Source organism: Geotrypetes seraphini, chromosome 3 (assembly GCF_902459505.1).
Source record: "Geotrypetes seraphini chromosome 3, aGeoSer1.1, whole genome shotgun sequence".
Taxonomy (NCBI): domain Eukaryota; kingdom Metazoa; phylum Chordata; class Amphibia; order Gymnophiona; family Dermophiidae; genus Geotrypetes; species Geotrypetes seraphini.
In genome coordinates, this window is record NC_047086.1 from 365,298,912 (window position 1) to 365,320,355 (window position 21,444).

The 21,444-nt window shown below is 37.9% G+C and overlaps 1 protein-coding gene across 1 annotated transcript in view; it reads right to left on the bottom strand.

The window, feature by feature from the left end:
* Window positions 1-3,676: 3,676 nt before the first annotated feature.
* BUB1 (BUB1 mitotic checkpoint serine/threonine kinase) overlaps window positions 3,677-21,444 on the bottom strand; it is a 243,236-nt gene continuing 225,468 nt past the window's right edge. The window contains exons 21-25 of the mRNA XM_033939939.1: window positions 20,592-20,753; window positions 20,329-20,486; window positions 20,036-20,213; window positions 12,932-13,038; window positions 3,677-5,039 (exon numbers count right to left, since the gene is read on the bottom strand). Of these exons, the coding sequence (XP_033795830.1) occupies window positions 4,844-5,039; window positions 12,932-13,038; window positions 20,036-20,213; window positions 20,329-20,486; window positions 20,592-20,753 (801 nt within the window). The 3' untranslated portion in view covers window positions 3,677-4,843. The remainder of the gene's footprint in view (window positions 5,040-12,931; window positions 13,039-20,035; window positions 20,214-20,328; window positions 20,487-20,591; window positions 20,754-21,444) is intronic.

The window sequence follows — 21,444 nt, forward strand, 5'->3', positions numbered from 1 at the left end:
TGGCAGGGCAGTAGGAACAGAAGATGAGCCTCGCGGCTCGAGTTATATTTAACCCCGTGGGTCCCCCGTCCAGCTCTCTCCTGTGCACCCCCTTGGGGCGTGCACCCGGGGCGGACCTCCCCCCCCCCCTAGGTATGCTATTGCTCTTTGGCACTGTGGGGTTAAACTTGTCAAACAACATTTGAGGTTCACCTTCTCACTGCAATCGCCAACTCTTTTAAAAGTATGCAGTCCTTCTTGGGAAAAAAAGTTATAGTGCTGAAGTGGCTGGATGTGAACGGTCCTTCCATACATTAATGGTGACTCTAGATGATCACCCTGCTTAAAATGGATCGTAGCCAGGTAAGGGATTTGGACTCGGTACTGGGAAAATGATTCATACATACTTGGAGTGCCTTTTGAAATTCCCTTTCTCCAGCTGCAAGGAGTCATATCCTGAACTTTTGACTTTTTGAACTGTTTTCTCTTTTGCTCACATTATACCTCATTATTGTCGGATGGGGTGGGAAGGATTTTCTTTGAAAAGGTTTTGAGCATGTTTATAACTGACTTGTTGACTGTGCTTCTTCTATGTTTGTACTCTAACAACTGCTCGTTATTTTGATTGTTCACTATTATTGCTCAATAAACATGATTTAAACATAAATTCGCATAGATGATTTGTTGAGTACTAACAATTTGTGTTCCATTGATAAGCAGGTATAGGCAGTTAGCTGATTTTAAAAAAAGGGTTCCAGGGGAGATCTGAGAAATTACAGACTGGTAAGACTTCCGTGCCAGGCAGAATGGTGGAAACAATTATAAAAAAGAAAATTGTTGAATACGTAGACAAACATGATTTAATGAGACAGTCAGCATAGGTTCAGACGAAGGAGATCTTGCATCACCAATTTGCTTGACTTCTTTGAAGGTGTGAATAAACATGTGGATAAAGGTGAGCCGGTTGATGTAGTTCAGGGCTGCCCAAGTCCGGTCCTCGAAATCTACCAGCAGGCCAGGTTTTCAGTATATCCACAATGAATATGCATGAGAGAGATTTGCCTGCACTGCCTTCCTGGTATGCAAATCTCTCATATGCATGTTCATTGTGGATATCCTGAAAACCTGGCCTGCCAGTAGATCTCGAGGACCGGACTGGGGCAGCCCTGATGTAGTTTATCTAGATTTTCAGAAAGCTTTTGAAAAGTTCCTCATGAGAGGCACCTGAGAAAATTAAAGTTCAGTTGCGGATTATGAATTGGTTATCGGATAGAAAACAGGAAGTAGGATTAAATGATCATTTATCTCAATGGAGGAGAGTAAACAGTGGAGTGCCGCAGAGATCTGTACTGGGATCGGTGTTATTTAATTTATTTATAAATGATCTGGAAATTGGTATCATGAGTGAGTTAATTAAATTTACAGATGACACTAAATTGTTCATAGTTGTTAAAAACGCATGCGGATTGTGAAAAATTACATGCAGACCTTAGGAAATTGGAAGACTGGACGTCCAAGTGGCAGATGGAATTTAATGTGGACAAATGCAAAATGATGCACTTTGGGAAGAATAATCTAAATCACAGTTACCGTATGCTAGGGTCCACCTTGGGAGTTAGCGTCCAAGAAAAGGATCTGATTCTGGGTGTCATTGTAGACAATATGATGAAACCTTCCATCCAATGTGTGGCAGCAGCCAAAACAGCTAGGAATTATTTTAAAAAGGATGGTTAACAAGACTAAGAATGTTATAATGGCTCTGTATCGCTCCATGGTGCAAAGTCACTTGGGAGCATTTTGTTCAATTCTGGTCTCCTTATCTCAAGAAAGATATAGCGGCACTAGAAAAAGGTTCAAAGAGTGACCAAGAAAATAAAAAGGGATGGAACTCCTCTTGTATGAGGAAAGACTAAAAAGGTTAGGACTCTTCAGTTTGGAAAAGAGATGGCTGAGGGGAGATATGATTGAAGTCTACAAAATCCTGAGTGGAATACACGGGTACAAGTGGATCGATTTTTCACTGTCAAAAATTACAAAGAAAAGGGAACACTCAAAGTTACAGGGAAATACTTTTAAAACTAATAGGAGGAAATAATTTTTCACTCAGAGAATAGTTAAGCTCTGGAACACATTGCCAGATGTTGTGGTAAGAGTTGATAGCGTAGCTGGTTTTAAGAAAGGTTTGGACAATTTCCTGGAGGAAAAGTCCACAGTCTGTTATTAAGACATGGGGGAAGCCACTGCATGCCCTGGATCAGTAATAAGGAATGCTTCCATTCTTTGGGTTTTGGTCAGGTACTAGGGACCTGGATTGGTCACCGTGAGAACAGGCTACTGGGCTTGATGGACCTTTAGTCTGACCCAGTAAGGCTATTCTTATGTAAGCTTTCGCTTTGGACACTTGTTCATTTGCTGCTCCTCCAGATATTTCATCCATAGTGTCTGTATGTACTGTGTCAACGTTCAAGACTCTTGATAAAGGCACAGAAGCTGAAACACTGCCAGTGTTAAGTCTATGAGCTTTTGTGGCATATTTATCAATAAAGTGACTCCAGAACAGTATGCACGTGGCTGATTACTTGACATCTTATTCTCATGACTCCATTGTTGTGCCTTGCCATACTGGGATAGACCAAAAGTCCATTAAGCCCAATATCTGTTTTTATCAGCAGCCAATCCAGGTCACAAATACTTTTCAGAAACCCAAAAGAATAGATTTGATGCTGCTAATCTCAGGAATAATCAGTGGAATTTTCCCCAAGTCCACCTTAATAACGGTTTAGAGACTTTTAAGAACTTATCCAAACCTTTTATAAACTCCTTCTATGCCAACAGATTTTACTACACCACATCCTTCTCTTTACTGGGAAGAGAATATAAATCCTCATAGTCATTAGGAATCACCCAGGCAGTTTTTAACCCTTTCAGGACCAAGGGACATATTTGTCCCATAACTTTAAAATCCTATAAATTTTGATTGGGATAGTCTACAGTTCTAAATTTGATATGTACGGATTCCATATGATACTGCCTTTATGTAAACAAACTGGTTCCGACATTCATTCATTAGCGTCGTTGCCAGATTGACGAGAAGATTCACTTGCCACACTGTCCATAAGCCAGAAGTGTGATTTTTTAAATAAAAATAATGATATTTCACAAAAAAAATCAATTTTTTGGCATCTGCAAGCCCTTTTTACCATAAAAATGTCGTCAAAACCACAAAAATTGGCCTACGATCCTTATGGTCCTGAAAGGGTTAACCTTAGACTAAAGTTCCTTCCACCAGTTCTGTCACGTGCATCAACAGTACCATAATTAAGACCCCTTAAGCAGACTTGCCAAAAAGATAATGTGCTTGTACGAGGGGCTGCTGAAACGTTCTCAGCCCAACCAACAAAGTTGGGGCTGTCTCCATCAGGGGCTATACACTTAGTCCAGTGATTTTCCACTTTTTTCATTCTGTCATAAAAATATGGAACAAAGTGAAAAATTGCTTTACAACGGCCCCTTGCAATTGACATTTTTCTGACTCCTATTATGCTGATGCATTTGTTTTTAATAATTTTTAATGAATTTCTAATAAATGATTTTTAATTGCACCTAGGACATTTGCAGGCCTGATTCTTCTACCTTTCTGTTTCACTGTTTGCAAATATATCAATAGAACTCAAAGAGAAAGTACAACAAGCTTTAGTTACTTTTGTCATAAGATGTATTTTGAATCACATTTGAATACACAAAAACATAAAAAGAGCACAAAAAAAGAACAATTTCACTTTTTAAGGAGGCTTAAAATAAAAACAAAATATATAATTGATAATAAAAACCAAGACTTTATAATACTACCTAGAATCCTCAGTGAGATTAACCTCAAAATACTATGAAACAGTTTGATCTTCACCAGAAATACAAAGAGAGTGATATTTTGTATATTGAGGGAGCACAAATGAAAACAAATCTGTCATAGCATCATGTGGTGTTTGTTCAAAGTATTGTGAAAAGAGCATTTAATTTCATCATTTGTTAGTTGTGGTTATGCATCATTTACAGAGACTGAAATAGAACTTTCAACTGAAAAACCTGTCCATCTCTAGCTCATACTTCTGTTTAAGAGACCAGTACTATGATGCAGCATGGACAGCCAATCAGCTAGTGGCTCTGCAGGGGCAGGAGCGAAGAAAAGTCACTCTTGCTGCAATTCAGCCCTGGACCACCAGGGAAGCTAAAGGTGCGCAGGGGGAGGCAGGAGGGAGATTATAATTAGAATCAGCTGGGACAGGAGGTATCCACCAGGTCTCACAGCAGGCTCAGCTTTGGGAGGAGGAAAAGGTACAGAACTCGGCAGGGAGGGGAACAGGGTGCAGAGCCTGATAGGGCAGGGAAGGGAGTGAGTGAGTGGGCTAGATGTAGAACAAGAAGGGAGGGGGGAACATGGTGCAGAGCCTGGCAGGGCAGAGCAAGACGAGGCACTGCACTTGAATATTAAACACCTCCCCCCCCAACACCAGTTTATATTTGAGTCAACCTTTTTTAGGGGAGGGGGTAAAAGAGTTACCTTGGTCAATATTTGAGTATATGATAATTCTTGGATAATAAAATTACAGTATGTTTAGCACAACACTGTTGCAATGCCACATGATTTTCTTATTAAAATGACCTTTTCTTTAAAAGAAAAAAAAATCTACACATTTTTGCAGTTACACAAAATAATGCAACCTTATTCTCTTAACTAGGGTGCACAACTTTTTTTACAACATAAATTTGCAACTTTTTTTGCAATCATAAATTAACTTTGGGTTTCATAAGTCATCAAAATGGTTAAAATGGCACAAGTTGGGGATATATCTTCAAAGTACAGTATTTATTTTCGTGAATGTTTATTTTCCAAGAGAAGAACTACAAGCCTATTGCAACAGGACTTGATCTTGTTCTTATACTGGTCTTGTAACAAAGCTGTAAATCTTTCACGGAGATCTCCTAAAGAAGGCAGATGATGGCAATCAGGAACATTCAGCAATGTGAAAAAGAAATCATTCCATAGCTCCTTATGTGGGGTCCTAGAAAATAAAGGATAAAACAAAATTCTTGTGAAATTTACCAGCTATAATGGATTCCTCGACATACAACAGAATAAATCATTATCTGATGGTGCCAACATGGAAGGCTTTTAAAGCTCAGAAAACAAAGGCATATGACTTCTCACACAGTCATTATCTCAGATCCAGCTGTCTACAGAGAACTCACATTAAAGGTAAGCAACTTGGCTTTTCCAAGTGATAAGCTGGGTAAATCAGCCACACAAAAACGGGGAATCCCAAAGCTAAGGGTTGCCCCATACATGTTCACATTTTAGACTTCATTGGATAACCCAGAATTTTGTGGGTTTTTTGGGTGGGGAAGATGGAGAAAGCTGATTATGAATTTAAAAGGTCTTGGAGAACTCCTTAGCCAAGTGCATTGCTTTTCTGAGGCACATTGTTTGAGAGAGGTCATGGACATTATGGTTTTAATTCAGAGCTTTTTGACCTTTTTCATCTCACTTATGCAATATTAAAATTGTCAAAGAATATCCCCTCCCCCCCCACATAGTTCCCCTTACCCTACACATGACAGTCCAGACTCTGTCCAGCTGGCGACCAGGAATCTCCCCTCATCTTTCTTAACTTCTCCTCCATGCACATTTTACAAGTTTTCTTGTCTGTAGTGGTTGGCAGTAACGATTCATACAGCCTTCTCGTACCAACCCTGGCGCCTTCTCTCTAATGCTTCCCACCTATGCAGAAGCAGAAAGTTACATCAGAGAAGGCTCCAAGGTTGACGTGAGCAGGCTTTATGAATCGCTGCTCATTGCTGCCGATTGTTAGAGACAAGAAAACTTAAAAGGTACACTCCATTATACAAATTAAGCTGGCCCAATTCCCACAGTACACCGGTTGAAACACACTGCTCTAATCTGATGTCTTTTTTCTGAATCTTCTAATTTCTAAGTGGAAAACATTATGGGCATAAATTCTTTTGAAAGTGAATTTACAAGGTTAGGAATTTTTGTTCTACTGATTCTAAAGGCTAGAACAAAAGAATAGGTTCTTTGCTAATCTTTTTTCTTGTAAATTCACGCTCTATTCCTAGACTAAAAGGTTATTTTCCTATGGTTGCCAAACAGTTTGTAGGAAGCTTCAAACAAACAATGCTTTGAGCCCCTTCCCTCTTATCTCAGGACTGGCCCCCAGGAATCCAGTTTGTGACAAAGCAGCCAGAAACACCTGTAGAGGACAAAGGCAAAAGAAAGGGGTATGGGGATACTCCCTGACCAATAAGTCTAATCTGCTCATAACATGAAACTAGAACAATCATGAACAATTGAAATAGGTTATTAAAACATCAGAAACCTGAACAATAAAAATAACAGTGTTATAAGGAGACACAGCCTGCACCAACAAGGGGGTGCTGGGACTAGGGACCCCCAAGACAAGTGCTAAACACATTCGGATGGAACTCTTAGAAAGGCTGGTCAAGAAATCACAAATCCAGCTTACTTGTACTTATAAAGGCAGACAATCGGCGAATCAGTAACTCACAGGACGGGTTCCAGGAATAGAACGTGGATTTACAAGCAAGATTAGCAAAGGTAAGAACTTAATCTTTCTTCCTGGTACAATCCCGCTCTATTTCTTGACTAGTGGGATGTAACAGAGCAGTCTCTTAGAGTCAGGGTGGGACTGATGGGCCTGCTGCCAAATCGGAGGAGCAAAAAGCCGCATCCTGCTTGGCTGCCACATCGAGACTGTAGAACTAAAGTATGCAAAGAGTACCAGGTAGCAGCCCTGTAAATGTACTCCAAAGAGATCACCAACGACTCTGCCCACTCTGGTAAAGAGAGCCTGCACTGAAAGGTGGGGGAGGGGGGCTTCTTACTGTTAGTTATGTAAGCAAAGGAAATAGCCACACAGATCCATCTGGAATTGGTGGCTTTGGAAGCCAGCCTGCCCTTGCGGGCAGGACCAACCAGTACAAACAGATGGCCAGAGACAAAATTAGTTTGTGATCTCCAGGTATCGCAATAGGATCCTGTGCACATTCAAGGACTGCAACACTCGGTCCTGCTCCCTCAAACTGGAGAGAGGAAGGAAGGAAACCAGACCTCCTGATTAACATGGAAGGCAGAGATTACTTTGGGAAGAAAGAAGGGAACAGTGCACAGTATCATGCCAGAATTCAGGATATGCAAAAAAGGACCCTGGCAAGAAAGAGCTTGAAGCTCAGATACCCTGTGGGCGGAGGTAATGGCTACTAGAAAGACAGATTTAACCATAAGATGCATTAAGGATTCACTTTCCAGAGGCAGTCGAGCCAAAAAGCAAAGGACCAGTTGAGATTCCATGACTGATAGGGCAGTGCAAAGGAAGCTGACATCGCAGTGCGCCCCTCAGAAAACAATGTGCAAAAAGAATTCCAATCAAGAGGTTCAAAATATGACCAAATCATGTCTGGTCTTAATTCTTCTGTCTCATGTTCATTTAATAAATACAGAGGATCATTTGATGACAATAAAGTTATTCTAAGGTTGTTGATTTTTTTTAATTAAAAAATCCTGCAAGATCATTAGCAGGAGGACATTCCTTTTTAGGACTTTTTTGATTCTATATCAAATAAATTATTTATCAATTTGAATAGTTCGCTACTATTATTTGCTAGTCCAATTTTGTTTGAATAATAGTTAGCTTGTTTAGCTGTAATTTGTGTTTTATATTGCTTCAATTTCTTTTTCCAACTCTCCTTGTCCTCATCTTTTCTTTTTTTTTTTTAAACTTCTTTATTCATTTTAAATCTTATAACAACAAGTGCACAAAATTACCTCATTACAAACTTTTACAAAAAACACTTGAAATACTTTCTCTTATCATCATATACAGATAAAAATTTAAATCCCTTCCCCCACCCCTTCTCAATTAGTTTAAAGGAACATATCATAAAACTCTTATAATCTTAATTATACAATACTAATTCATACCCACATCCTACCCCCTAAATAAGAAATATACTATCAATGAGAAAATGATGTCTATTCATTACAGTAATTTGCCATTGGCACCCAAATCTTTATAAAGTTATTATAATTCCCTTTTTGCAAAGCAATTACTCTTTCCATCTTATATATGTGACATAAGGAATTCCACTAGAATGAATAATTAAGATTGGTATAATTTTTCCAGTTGTTGGTAATATGTTGGATGGCAACACCTGTCGTCATCATTAAAAGTTTGTTATTACTTGAAGAAATTTGACTTTTAGTTCTCATTGACGCCAAACAGAATAGTTATCATAAGATAATGCTACATGATTGACCAAATTGATTTCCAAAAGATCATAATGCAGGGACAATAAAATATTAAATGATCCAACGTTCCCGCTTCCAGGTGCCAGCATCTATTAGACTTAGAGCTATCTAACTTTTGTAAACGAACTGGGGTCCAAAAAGCTCTATGCAACAGAAAAAAACCAAGTTTGTCTCATAGATGCGGACACTGTACACCTCATTCTCCAAGACCAAATTCGTGGCCATTGAGATGCAGAAATTTGATGCTTAATCTCAATGCTCCAAATGTCTCTAAGACCAGTTTTTGGTTTTTTATTCATATATCCAGATATTAATTTATACCACTATGCGGCCTGGTGTCCCAGGAAATCCGCCTGAAAGCATAGGAACTCCAAAGTATATTGATTATTACGAGTTTTCCATTCAGGGAACCCCATCTGAATAGACTGCTTCAGTTGCAACCACTTAAAACTTTGTGACTTATTAAAACCAAATCTATGTTGCAACTGTGAAAACTCAAGCAGTTTACCATTTGAAATAACATCATTTAGAGAACGTATACCTGCAATAATCCAATGCTTCCATAGGATTTGAGATCTGCCAATTTGAATCTTGGAGTTTATCCATAAAGATTGATTTGTTGATTTACTTATTGGAATAGGTGTTAAATTACTAACTTAGCGTAATGTTCTCCAAGTATCAATTAATATTCTGTTCTCCTTATATTTCCTAGGCATTTTGATACTGAGACCATGAACTAAATGTAAAGGAAACAAGAGATGCCACTCCAAATATAACCAATCCGGGGCGTTTTCCATGAGTTCTGGGAGGACCCAATACATACCCTGGCGTAAAATATAGGCTTGATGATACCTATAAAAATTTGGAAAATTTACCCCACCCTCCTCAATTGGCTTTTGTAAAGATAATAAAGCAATTCTAGGCATTTTACCCAGCCAAACAAATTTTGTAAGAATACCATTTAGCTTTTTATAAAAGGACCCCTGAAAAAAAAATTGGTATCATATTCATTTGATAACAAACTACAGGCAAAATCATCATTTTAATCGTTTGAACTCTTCCCCATCAAGAAAGATGTAAAGGATTCCATTGTTCACATATTTCTGTTACTTTTTTTAATAAAAGTTTTTCATTCTCTTTCAATATGTCTTCAAGAGTATTTTTAATCATAATACCTAAATATTTTAAGCTTCCATATGAATGAGAAATAATCAAACAATCCTTTAGTACAATGCACATTGACAGGAAGAATTTCTGACTTACTCCAATTAATTTTATACCCTGAAAATTTTCCAAAAGTATCAATCAACTCTAACAAACATGGAATGGTAGTTCCTGGATTTCTCAAATAGAGCAGAATATCATTTGCATACGCTGAAACTTTATATTCCCTATCAGAATATAGAATACCTTGTATCCCCTTTGCCTGTTGAATGGCTAATAACAAGGATTCTAAAACAATATCAAAAAGCAAAGGAGATAATGAACAGCCTTGCTTAACCCCTCTCCACAAATTGAAACAATCAGATAAATTATTATTAATATACAATCTTGCAGAAGAGATTCTATACAACGCCTGAATCATTTGAATAAATCCTGAACCTATACCAAACCATTCTAATGCCCGATACATGAAAGTCCATTCAACTCGATCAAAAGCTTTCTCCGCATCTAGAGATACAGAAAAAGTCGGATCAGCCATGTCCTTGGTTAAATTTAACAAATGAAGCGCCAATCTGGTATTATTAGAGGAATGTCTCTTAGCAATGAATCCTGTTTGATGCATATCAATAATAAAAGGGAGAGCCTTGGCTAATCGTAAAGCCAATATCTTAGCCAGAAGTTTTCCGTCAACATTTATCAACGAAATAGGCCTGTAGTTTGAAACCAAAGTGGGATCTCTGTTTGGCTTTGGCAAAACAATTGTTAATGATTCAGCAATAGTATCTGTAATGCAACCCTTATTTAACTGGGATTGATATAAATTTAACAAATTATTATTATTATTATAATTATGTTCTTGTATACCGCCATACCCAATGAGTTCTAGGCGGTTCACATCAATTAATTAAGATCCGATCTGAACACAGATTTACAACATTTTGTAGGAGTTACAAGCAACGAGGAAGGATATGTTGGGACATTTTAGCAGAAATTTATCAGAGTTACAAGCAACGACGAAAGTTGGATTGGAAGGTGAGAGAGAGAGAATCAATGGAGGGGGGGAAGGCGAAGAGTAGAAGGAGGGGGAGAGGGCGGGAGTTAGTTTATTGCAGGGGATTGAGGTTTAAGGGTCCTGTTCGCGGAATAGGTACGTTTTGAGTAGTTTTCTGAAGTCAAGGTAGGTTGGGGCCTCGAGCATCATTTGGGCTAGCCAAGGGTTCAGCTTAGCAGCCTGGAAGGCGAAGGTTTTGTCGAGGAATCTTTTGAGCTGACATAATCTTAGGGAGGGGAAGGCGAACAGCTGAATTCTGCGGGATTTCTTATAGGTGCAATTCATAGTGAAGTGGGGAAAGAGGTATCTTGGTGAAAGACCAAATACTGTTTTGTAGCAGAAGCAGGCGAATTTGAAAAGGACTCTGGATTCGAAAGGTAGCCAATGTAGTTGGTGGTAGAAAGGAGTGATGTGCCCATTTGTTCAGGCCGAAAATAAGGCGGACGGCTGTGTTTTGAATCAATTTTAGTCTTCTGGTGGTTTTCTTCGTGGAGCTCAGGTAAATGATATTGCAGTAATCCAGTATGCTAAGAACAGAGGATTGTACTAGTAGGCGGAATGCGGTGTCATCAAAGTATTTTTTTATGGTGCGAAGTAAAAGGTAAAAGGAAAATTTGAAATGATTTATAAAATTCTACAGTAAATCCATCAGCACCTGGAGCTGTAATTAGTGTTTTATATTTCTTCAATTTGTTTTTCCAACTCTCCTTGTCCTCATCTTTTCTTGTTTTCTCTAATTTCCTTAATTCCCTTTTAAGTAATAATAGTTCTTCATCAAACCATATAACTACTGGTTTATATTTTTTTAGGTGAAGCTTTAGAGGTGCCATTGCATCTAAAGTCTTTTGGTAAAATTCTATCCAATCTTCTATAAAATTATCAGCTTTATCAGATTTTTAAAAATCTAATTCATAGTGTGCCCAATATTCAACCTAATTTATAGAACCTCTATTTCATCTTAAATTCCTTGACTCTTTGAGAACATGGTCGGATTTGTTTGTTTTTCCATCCCAGCTCTAAAATACATAGCCGGTGATCTGACCAGATTAAGTCTGTCCAAGAAGCTTGTTTAAAATTAATTATTGATGATATTAAGCTTTTAAAAGAAAAAGTCACTAAATCTAAATGATGGCCCTTTTGGTGGGTTATAGTTGGAACTGGTTTAAAAAAAAAAACCCCAAGGGAAGTTAAGATTGAATATAAGTCTTTGGTCTTGGGAATATCCTCTCTCGAGATGAATGTTAATATCCCTGGCCAAGAGATTGTAAGAACCAACTAAAGTATTTGTTAAAAGAAATTCATAAAAGTCATCTTTGGCTGCTTGCCACTTCTTTGGCGGAATATAAAATAAGGTTATTGTCAATGCATTCTCTAAGTTATTACATGATATTCTACAAGTAAGGATTTCACAATCAGGAGCAGATCTTGAGTCTAATTTTTCAAAATCAAATGTGTCTTTTAAAAAAAAATTGCTAAACCTCCACCTCTCTTCCCGTTTCTGGACAATGTAATTAGAATCAATGCAAAGGCAAGGCAAAATAAAATTGCAGAGATAAGCAAAAGTCACAGTGGTTTGAACCAATATGAAGGCAAGGCATAGGCAAGTTAGAACAAAATTGGAAAAGCCCGCTAAAGTCACCAAATTCTTGACACTTTGTTGTGTCTGTCCAAAAACATTTAACCATTTGACCTAAAAATAACAAAAAGAAGCAGAGCAGATCAGAACACACCTTCTGAGTATGCTTGCATAAGGAAAAACTGAGGATGGAGCTGTTCTCCATTGCAGAAGGGGAGGAGTTTAGTTCTTAAAGTGATACCTTTCCATAGTTTCTCAGGAAGTGGGAATCAACAGCTAAAGTACTGACTCTTCTATATACAAGCTGTGCGACTGATAATTCTTGGTTTCATTAGGGCTGTGTTGTTTGAGCTGTCTCTCCCTCTCATTCTGTTATATTTTGGGGCAGGGGAGATTACTTTTGATCTACTATTTTTCTTCCTCTGTTAAAGGGTTCTATTTGACTCATTCTTGCATATCCACAACAGAATAAATATTAACACACAAATGTTTTCCACGTTAGTATACAAAGGTCAAAGTTTGTTTGGAAGGGCATAGTACATATTTCTGTAACGGAGGCATCAATTTTTATTTTAGAAAAGTAATGATAGGAGGGAAAATATAAAAAGACAAAATCTGAATGGTCAATTGCACTTTTTTGGAATGCTATGGCCTTTTCATATGAGACAACCCCCCCACAATGAAAATACGGATTAATTCAGCTTGGTGCATAATACCTACGTATATAAAGGTTTTTGAAATGCAAGAGTAAATTTTGCAGCTGAAGCATTTTATTATACAAAGGACAAATTTTATAGTCATACTTTATAATAAAGATTACCTTTTAGAAATGCCATCAATTCCCCAGACTCCTTTTTCATTTTTCACCTTCATGTAATGACCAAAAAGCATGCAATAAACCGTTCCAGCAATTCCAAAGTAATCAGTCTAAAGAAAAGACAAACAAAAATACCAGTGTAGATGAAATTATTGAAATGGTTTTAAAATTTGGGGAGGGAGTAGGGGGGAAAGAGTAGAGAAGAGGGAGCTCTGGCAATTTTTACTTACTCTTGTGCGATTCTGGGTCAAACAAGCATCAATTCCAACTATCCAGGATTGTTCCTCTATTTTTTTTTAATTTCCCTACTAAATTCCAATTGCAAAACGATGCTGTGAAGTGGTCTACATCACCAGGACATTCCTACCAATCACAGGAATGGACCTCGGTACCACAAAGATCAGGTAGTGCTGAAAACAAAATGTGGAACCAGTTCCTGGGCTTCCAAGAGTATAAAATTGTAAAGTTTATTGGTATAAGAAACAATTCAAAAATATATTGCATTGTGCTAAAAGTCAAACTCATATACCTTGAGTCCACTGCATAAATAGGGTCTATTTATGCAGTGGACTTATGTTATATGAGTTTGACGTTTAGCACAATGCGATATATTTTTGAATTGTTTCTTGTATCAATAAACTATAATTTTGTACTCTTGGAAGCCCAGGAACTGGTTCCTACTTAACTCCACCCAGCTATCACAGTAACAGTCCTTACCCAAGGCCAACAAATCACAGCTCTATCCAGAAACTGGCTAACATAGACCTAAGATCTAGGTGTGTGTGTAAGTGACATTGCTGAATATTTACATTTTTACATTACATTAGAGATTTTTTACATTACATTAGAGATTTCTATTCTGCCATTACCTTGCGGTTCAAGACGGATTACGAAAGATTTATAATAGGTGTGTTACAAAACAGGATCATTAGTCATGTCTCGTGAAGGTAACAAATAGATCAGGTAGTATCAGAGAATCCGGAACAAGATAGGAAGAAGAAAAGTATTCGTGATGTTAAGACTTTTACAGGGATTTCTTGAAGAGTATTGTTTTTATTTGTTTTCTGAACATCTTGTACTCTGTGGTTGTTGTCAGTAGATTGGAGATTTGGTTATCTAGTTTTGCTGCTTGAGTAGCTAGGAGGCCGTCGTAAAGATTTTTCTGTTTAACTTCTTTGATTGGAAGGTGTGTGAATGGAGTGTGAGTTTTTCTATGTCTGGTTGAGGTAGTTTGGATGAGTCAGTTGTTAAGGAAGGTTGGGCTATCTCCATTTATAGTTTTAAACAGTATGCAGTAGAATTTGAATAGTATTCTTTCCTGGATTGGGAGCCAGTGTGAGTTGATGAATGCTTCAGTAATGTGGTCATGTTTCCTTAATGAGTAGATGAGTCTTAGGGCTGTATTTTGAATTGTTTGTGATTGTTTGGTCATTGTTGCAGGGGAGGTAGAGGATGTTACAATAGGATTAGGGATTGTACTATGAGCTGGAATTGTGTTCTTTCGAAGTATTTACAAACTTGTCTTAGGTTTCTCATAACAGCGAAAGATTTCTGTATCGTTTTATTTATTTGTGGTTGCATGGTGCAGCATCTGTCTATTGTCATTCCTAGTAGTTTTAGGTTGGTTTGAATGGGGTAATTAATCGAGTTGATTTCTATGTTGGTTATAGTTGGGGTTTTGTTGTTTTCGAGGAGGATGAATTTTATTTTGTTTGGGTTGAGTTTCAGTTTGTGATCTTCCATCCAAGTCGCTACTGTTTCCAGTGTTCAGTGTAGTGTGCTTGTTGTGGTGATCTTTGGTTGATAAAAATGTATGAGAATGTTGTCTGCATAACTATAGGAGGTTATGTCTAGTTTGTCCAGGTATGTCCTGAGGGAGGCAGTATATAGGTTGCTGATGATACCAACATAGTAGACACCGAGGAGGGAGTGGAAAACATTAGAGGAATGGTCTAATATCTGGCAACTAAAATTCAATGCAAAGAATTGCAGAGTAATGAATTTGTGGATTAACAATCGGAAGGAGCCATGTATGCTGGGAGGGGAGAGGCTGATAAGCATAGAGGGGGAGAGGGACCTTGGGGTGATAGTGTCCAAAGATCTAAAGGCAAAAAATAGTGCGATATGGCGGTGGCTGCTGCCAGAAGGATGCTAAGCTGTATAAAGAGAGGCATAACCAGTAGAAGAACGAAAGTGTTGATGCCCCTGTACAGGTCGTTGGTGAGGCCCCACTTGGAGTATAGTATTCAGTTTTGGAGACCGTATCTGGCAAAGGACACAAAAAGGCTTGAAGCGGTTCAGAGGAGGGCAACGGAAATGATAGGAGGTCTGCGACAAAAGACGTACAAGGAGAGACTGGAAGCCCTGAATATGTATACCTTAGAGGAAAGGAGGGACAGGGGAGATATGATTCAGATGTTCAAATATTTGAAAAGTATTAACGTAGAACATAATCTTTTACAGAGAAAGGATAATGGTAAAATCAGAGGACATAATTTGAGGTTGAGGGGTGGGAGACTCAAGAGCAATGTAAGGAAATTCTTCTTTATGGAGAAGGTGGTGGATGCTTGGAATGCGCTCCCGAGAGAGGTGGTGGAGATGGAAATGGTGACGGAGTTCAAAAAAGCGTGGGATGAACACAGAAGATCTAGAATCAGAAAATAATAATAAATATTGAAGAACTAAGGCTAGTACTGGGCAGACTTGCACGATCTGTGTCTGTATATGGCTGGTGGAGAATGGGTTGGGGAGGGCTTCAATGGCTAAGAGGGTGTAGATCAGGGATCTCAAAGTCCCTCCTTGAGGGCCACAATCCAGTTGAAAGCAGAAAATAATAATAAAATCAGAAAATAATAATAAATATTGAAGAACTAAGGCCAGTACTGGGAAGACTTGCACGGTCTGTGTCTGTATATGGCTGGTGGAGGATGGGTTGGGGAGTGCTTCAATGGCTGGGAGGGTGTAGATCAGGGATCTCAAAGTCCCTCCTTGAGGGACGCAATCCAGTTGAAAGCAGTGCATGCACATAGATCTCATGCATATTCATTGGGGAAATCCTGGAAACCCGACTGGATTGCGGCCCTCAAGGAGGGACTTTGAGATCCCTGATCTACACCCTCCCAGCCATTGAAGCACTCCCCAACCCATCCTCCACCAGCCATATACAGACCGTGCAAGTGCGAGAGAGGTGGTTGGCTGGGTGGGTTAAGGGAACATGGATGCTGGAACCACAATGGGGGTGGGATGGTAGACAGAAGAAGAGAGTGGGGAGGACGAGATTCTTAGCCAGTGAATAGAGTGAGAGAGAGATATTACATCATGGGGTCAGGGAAGTGATTCGAGTGATACAGAACTGCAGTTGGAGTGAGAGAAGGAACAGAGAAGGCTGGAACCTGAGAAAGGAAAAGGTAGGAATGAATTTCAGGCCTTAGGATAGGGGAAGTCTAAGCACAACACTACAAATAAACTTAGCAGAATTTTCAGTTGTTTTGTATAGAATTCCGCCAAGAATAATATGTGAATATCATACTCCTTATTCATACTATGTTGCATGACTGACTACCTTATGTCCCCCTGATTATCATTTTTTGGCTATATTTCAGGAATTAACAGTTTGATAGTGGGTTGGCACTGTAACTCATAGAATGTTTAAATTCATAAAATTAGACACCTGGCGCTGTTCAATCTGTTCTTATTAGGTTCTTTATGCATGGTTGTACATAGTACATGGTGAATTGGAGATTAGGGTTTCTACTATTCAGCCAGTGGAGGAAACAATGTAATTCAGTTTCAGTATCATTCCATAGGAAAAATATGTCATCTAGAAAACGTTTCCATAAAGAGATCTTATTAAATAAACTCTGAGCAGTAGACTTCTGATGTTTCAAATCTGTCAACATATAGGGTTGCGATAGAGGGCACAAGAGTCGCTCCCATCGCAATCCCTTCAGTCTGACTATAAAAATCATTTTTATAACAAAAATAACTTTTATATATAACCCAATAGGCTAGTCTTTCTAAAAAGGAGGTCGATATTCGCTGATCAGCTTCTCTGGCTTGAAGAGTTTGAATAATAATTTCCATCACTCCTTCCTGTGGAATTTTAGTATATAAAGAAACTATATCTATAGTAACTAGCCACGTGTTAGTATTCATAAAAGGCTCTTGTTCCAGAAGTCTCAGAATGAGAGGAGTCTTTTAAATAGGAGATAACTTTCATAGGTTCAGGTTTAAGAAAAATATCTAAAAATTTAGAGAGCGGTTCCAAAAGAGAATGGCGAGTGTTCACAATTGGTCTACCAGGAGGAGATCTTAAATCTTTCTGAATTTTAGAAGGAAGTAGATGAAAGGTGTCTTTGGATATTTTTCCAACAGGAATAGGTATTCTTTAGTTGTCAGCATAGCTTGACTATAGTGTTCAGTAATCCAATTAAATATTTCCTTCATTAGAGGTCCTATTGGGTTTGCTTCCAATTTTCTATAAGCAATTTCATCTGAGAGTTGCCTAAGAGCTTCACTCTCATAATGAGATGTGTCTTGAAGAACAATCGCTCCTCCTATGTCCGCTCTCAAAATTGTCAGATCAATATTATTTTTTAGTAGTAATAACAATTGATGTCTTTTCTTAGTAATATTATAGTACATCTTCTGGTGTTTAGAATCCTTTTCCAGACGATCCAATTTTGCTAAAACTAGATTCTGAAATGTTAACAAGATAGGGTTCATAAGCCCTGGGGGTATCCATTTTGATTCCTTCCTGCAGAAAGAGATGTCTCATTCGTCATATCTGCATTCTTGAAAAATAGTTGAATCTGAAGTTTATGAATGAATTTATAAAAAGCAAATTTTAGCTTAAAAAAAAAAAATAAAATCAGATTGTTCTTTGATGGCAAAATCCAACCCAAGGTTCAGGGTCATCAGTTGTTCTTCTGTGAGTTGGTAATAAGATATGTTTATCACCAGGATTTCTATTTCGCTCTGTTGGTCCCTAGATTCTTCCCTCATCCTCGGGGTTGGCCTCAGCCACGACCCCTTGATGTTGATTCGTCCCCCGAGGATTTAGTTGAGGATTGTTGACTTCTGATTCGTCAGAGAGCACTCCAAATCCTACTTTTTTCTTTATCATTAAAGTAGTATTCTCACTTTTATTATCTCTTTTATTCCAAGTGTATATTTTGCCTAGTTGGTAGTCTCGCTCATCTCGTCTAAGTTTTTAAATTTTAGTTTGACGTATGGAGTCTCTATATTCTAACAGTATGCCTTCTAAATCATCTTTTTTTCTTATCAAAATCTTCATTTTGAGTCTTCTCTTTAATTTCCATTTCCAATGATTGATTTTTCTGTTTCAAATCTTGCGCCCTCTATCGTGACCCTATATGTTGACAAATTTGAAACATCAGAAGTCTACTGTTCGGAGTTTTTAAATAAGATCTCTTTATGGAAACGTTTTCTAGACAACATATTTTTCCTATGGCATGATACTGAAACTGAATTACATTGTTTCCTCCACTGGTTGTACATAGTAGTCATCTTATTGCCTTTGAATAGCTTTCTATTTCTCCCGTTTGCTTTCCTTCTCTCCTCAGACTATCAGGTAGAAAATGAATAATGAATTTTTCCACCTTTTCTTTTTATTAATGCATTTTCTCCCTATTTTCATTACCAAGTGTTATGCTCGTATATTCTTTGAAATTCATAGTCTTATGGAAAAACAGATGTTTTATATAGAAAAATGAGGCATATATTATATTTCTATTAGTCACTGTACCTTCTTGATTCATAATTTGATTTTAATTTGAAAGGCGGTATATCGAGCCTTATTAAACAAACAAAACTATGTATTAAAACATTCATCATTTTTGCAAACATACAAGGGAATGATGGAGCCATGAAACTTACAAGTTATTCCACATATTCACCCTTGGCACATCTCTGAAGTTTCTGTAATCCTTCCAAAAATACTCCGATGTCTGATCACTGAAATACTGCGCCGCTGCTGCAATTACTTCCAAATCACTCAAAAATTATCACCCTTTCAAACTCTTTTTAAGGTTTCAAAACAGAAAATAGTTAGATGGTGCAAGATCTCTTGAGTAGGGTAGATGGTCTATGCACTGAAACCCCAAATGTGTCAAAACATCCCTTGTTTTGCCAGCCTTGTGAGCAGGTGCATTGTCTTGCAAAAAGAGAACTTTCTGCAGCTTCCCTCTTCTTTTTTTCTTTTAATGCCTACTTTAATCGGCACAGCAAATTACAGTTGTATTCCACATTAACCATTTGGCCCCATGGAAGACAGTCATTACAACTCCTTCCTGATTCAAAAACACTGTGGCCATGACCTTTCCTAATAACTTTTGGGTCTTGAATTTCCTTGGCCTTGAAGAGTACTGCCATTTTATGGACTGTTTTGTCTCAGGATCATAGTGCTGTAACCATGTTTCTTCAACAGTAACTAGTCATTCTAAAAAGTTGGCACCACTTCGCTAAGAATGCTACAAAATCAACTTGGAAGTGTCTCGACGTTTCTCATCAGCATTCAAACATTTGGACACCCCTTGGCTGACATCTTCCTCATACCCAGCTGCTCATGGATTAGCTGATATTTCCCGATTTTCCAAAATCAGGTCATGGTCAACAATTTCAGATGACACCGTTTGAGGCCTCCCAGACCTTGCTACATTTTCAGTCTCAAAATTTCCACACTGAAAGTTTGTACACCGCTTCCTCACTGTGGAGTATGATGGGCATTTACATCATACATTCATGGATTTCCTTTGGAGTTTTCTTCTGCAGGAATAGGAACTTCATGATGGTTTGTTTCACACTTTTCATTGACATGGTTCAATCAATGATCTGAAACAATGTCAAAACATAGCATTATGATTCTGAAAATTGCCACTTTGCAAAATAACACACTCTTTTCAACTACAGTGGCAAAATAACACTAGAAATTTAGGAAGTTGGTTGGGATGAGAACTTTTCAGCACCCTCTTAATTTGCAGAAGTAATGCTGAGATTGGTCAGCAACAGTTACATTATTACACTGTAATACAAATATAAAAATCCCAAGCAAGGCCTCAACATAAATGTTAAGAAATAGAAGTTAACCTGGTAGTTCCATGGTTTCTTCATTAGCATTTCAATACACTGGAAGCCAGATGTTTCACACTTTGCCATAAATGCAGTCCCTTTAGGGAATAATTTCATGTCTATACTTTGTCCCAAGTCAATCAATGCTAGACCATGAGACAAAATGTTTACACTGCAGGCGTCATTGCTCAGAAACCTAAAATGAATGAAAAACAGGTTTATTGCAATATATTTTAAGTGTGAGAGAAACACAAAGAAACCAACTTTTTCAGCAAAGTAAAACTATAGAAACTTTGATTTAAGTCACTTGCCTTTCTCCAAGTACAAAATTGTCTGGTTTAATGTCTCCATGAATGATTTCAATATTATGGAGCTGTTCCACCATATGCAGAATACTAATTGCAAAGTAGATGACTAGAGGCTGTGGCATCACCTTCTCACTCAGCTTTTTATACAAATTTATGGCATTCTGTATTAAACAATTAGTGTGACAAAATCAGTATATATGTATTTTTAATGACGCAAGACAATTTACAAATTACTAGCACAGATGATAAAACTTAATATATCCTACCAATAATGATCCATAGTTGTAAAGTTCTCCAACCAGAACACTTCCATTTCTGAAGAAATGGGCAGAATAAAAGTTAATAAAAAGATGGTGCAGATTTGGCTGGAGCCTCTTTCTCAGCTCAGTGCCTATATAGAATTCCCATGGCTTTGCTGGTTTCTGTACCTGTAACCAGAAGGGATTAATGTTACCAAAGTAAATCTAAATTATGGTATTTTATCCAAAGGAGCATGCCTAATTTATCAATACTATCAGATTTTTCACTGATTGTAAAATATTTCAATTGAGAAGTACTGTATATTAATTTTCTAGTAAAACAGGATGGTGAAAAAGTTCTACATTACATTATCTACCTAGAAAGTAGAACAAAACTGAGAATATACATATCTAAATTTCACAAATTTGGGGACTCATTTTCAGAAGAGAAAAACATTTTAAAAAATGGCATAAAGTGGCATTTGGATGTTTTATTTGCTAAAACCTCCAATGAGGATTCAGTGTTATTACTGCTTTACCAAGGTAATTTTGAATAAACTACAGTAAACCCCCGCGAATTTGCAGTTCGCAAATCGCAGACTCGGTAATTTGCGGTATTTTCCAACCCGCCTCTTCCTGGTGCTAAAGTCATGATTACACCAATCAGGAACTGCTTTGACACGCCATCTAGCGTATCAAAACAGCTCCTGATTGTTGTAACCGTGACTTTAGGACCAGGAAGAGGCGGTCAGAAAATGTGCCCGGCTTCATAAGTACAATTTAAGCACCTGCCAGCGCCCAGCTGCCCTCTCCTGCCTTTGATCAGCTGAAAAAAACGTATTCGTGTTTTTTCAAAACTCGCAGGTATTCCTGGAATGGA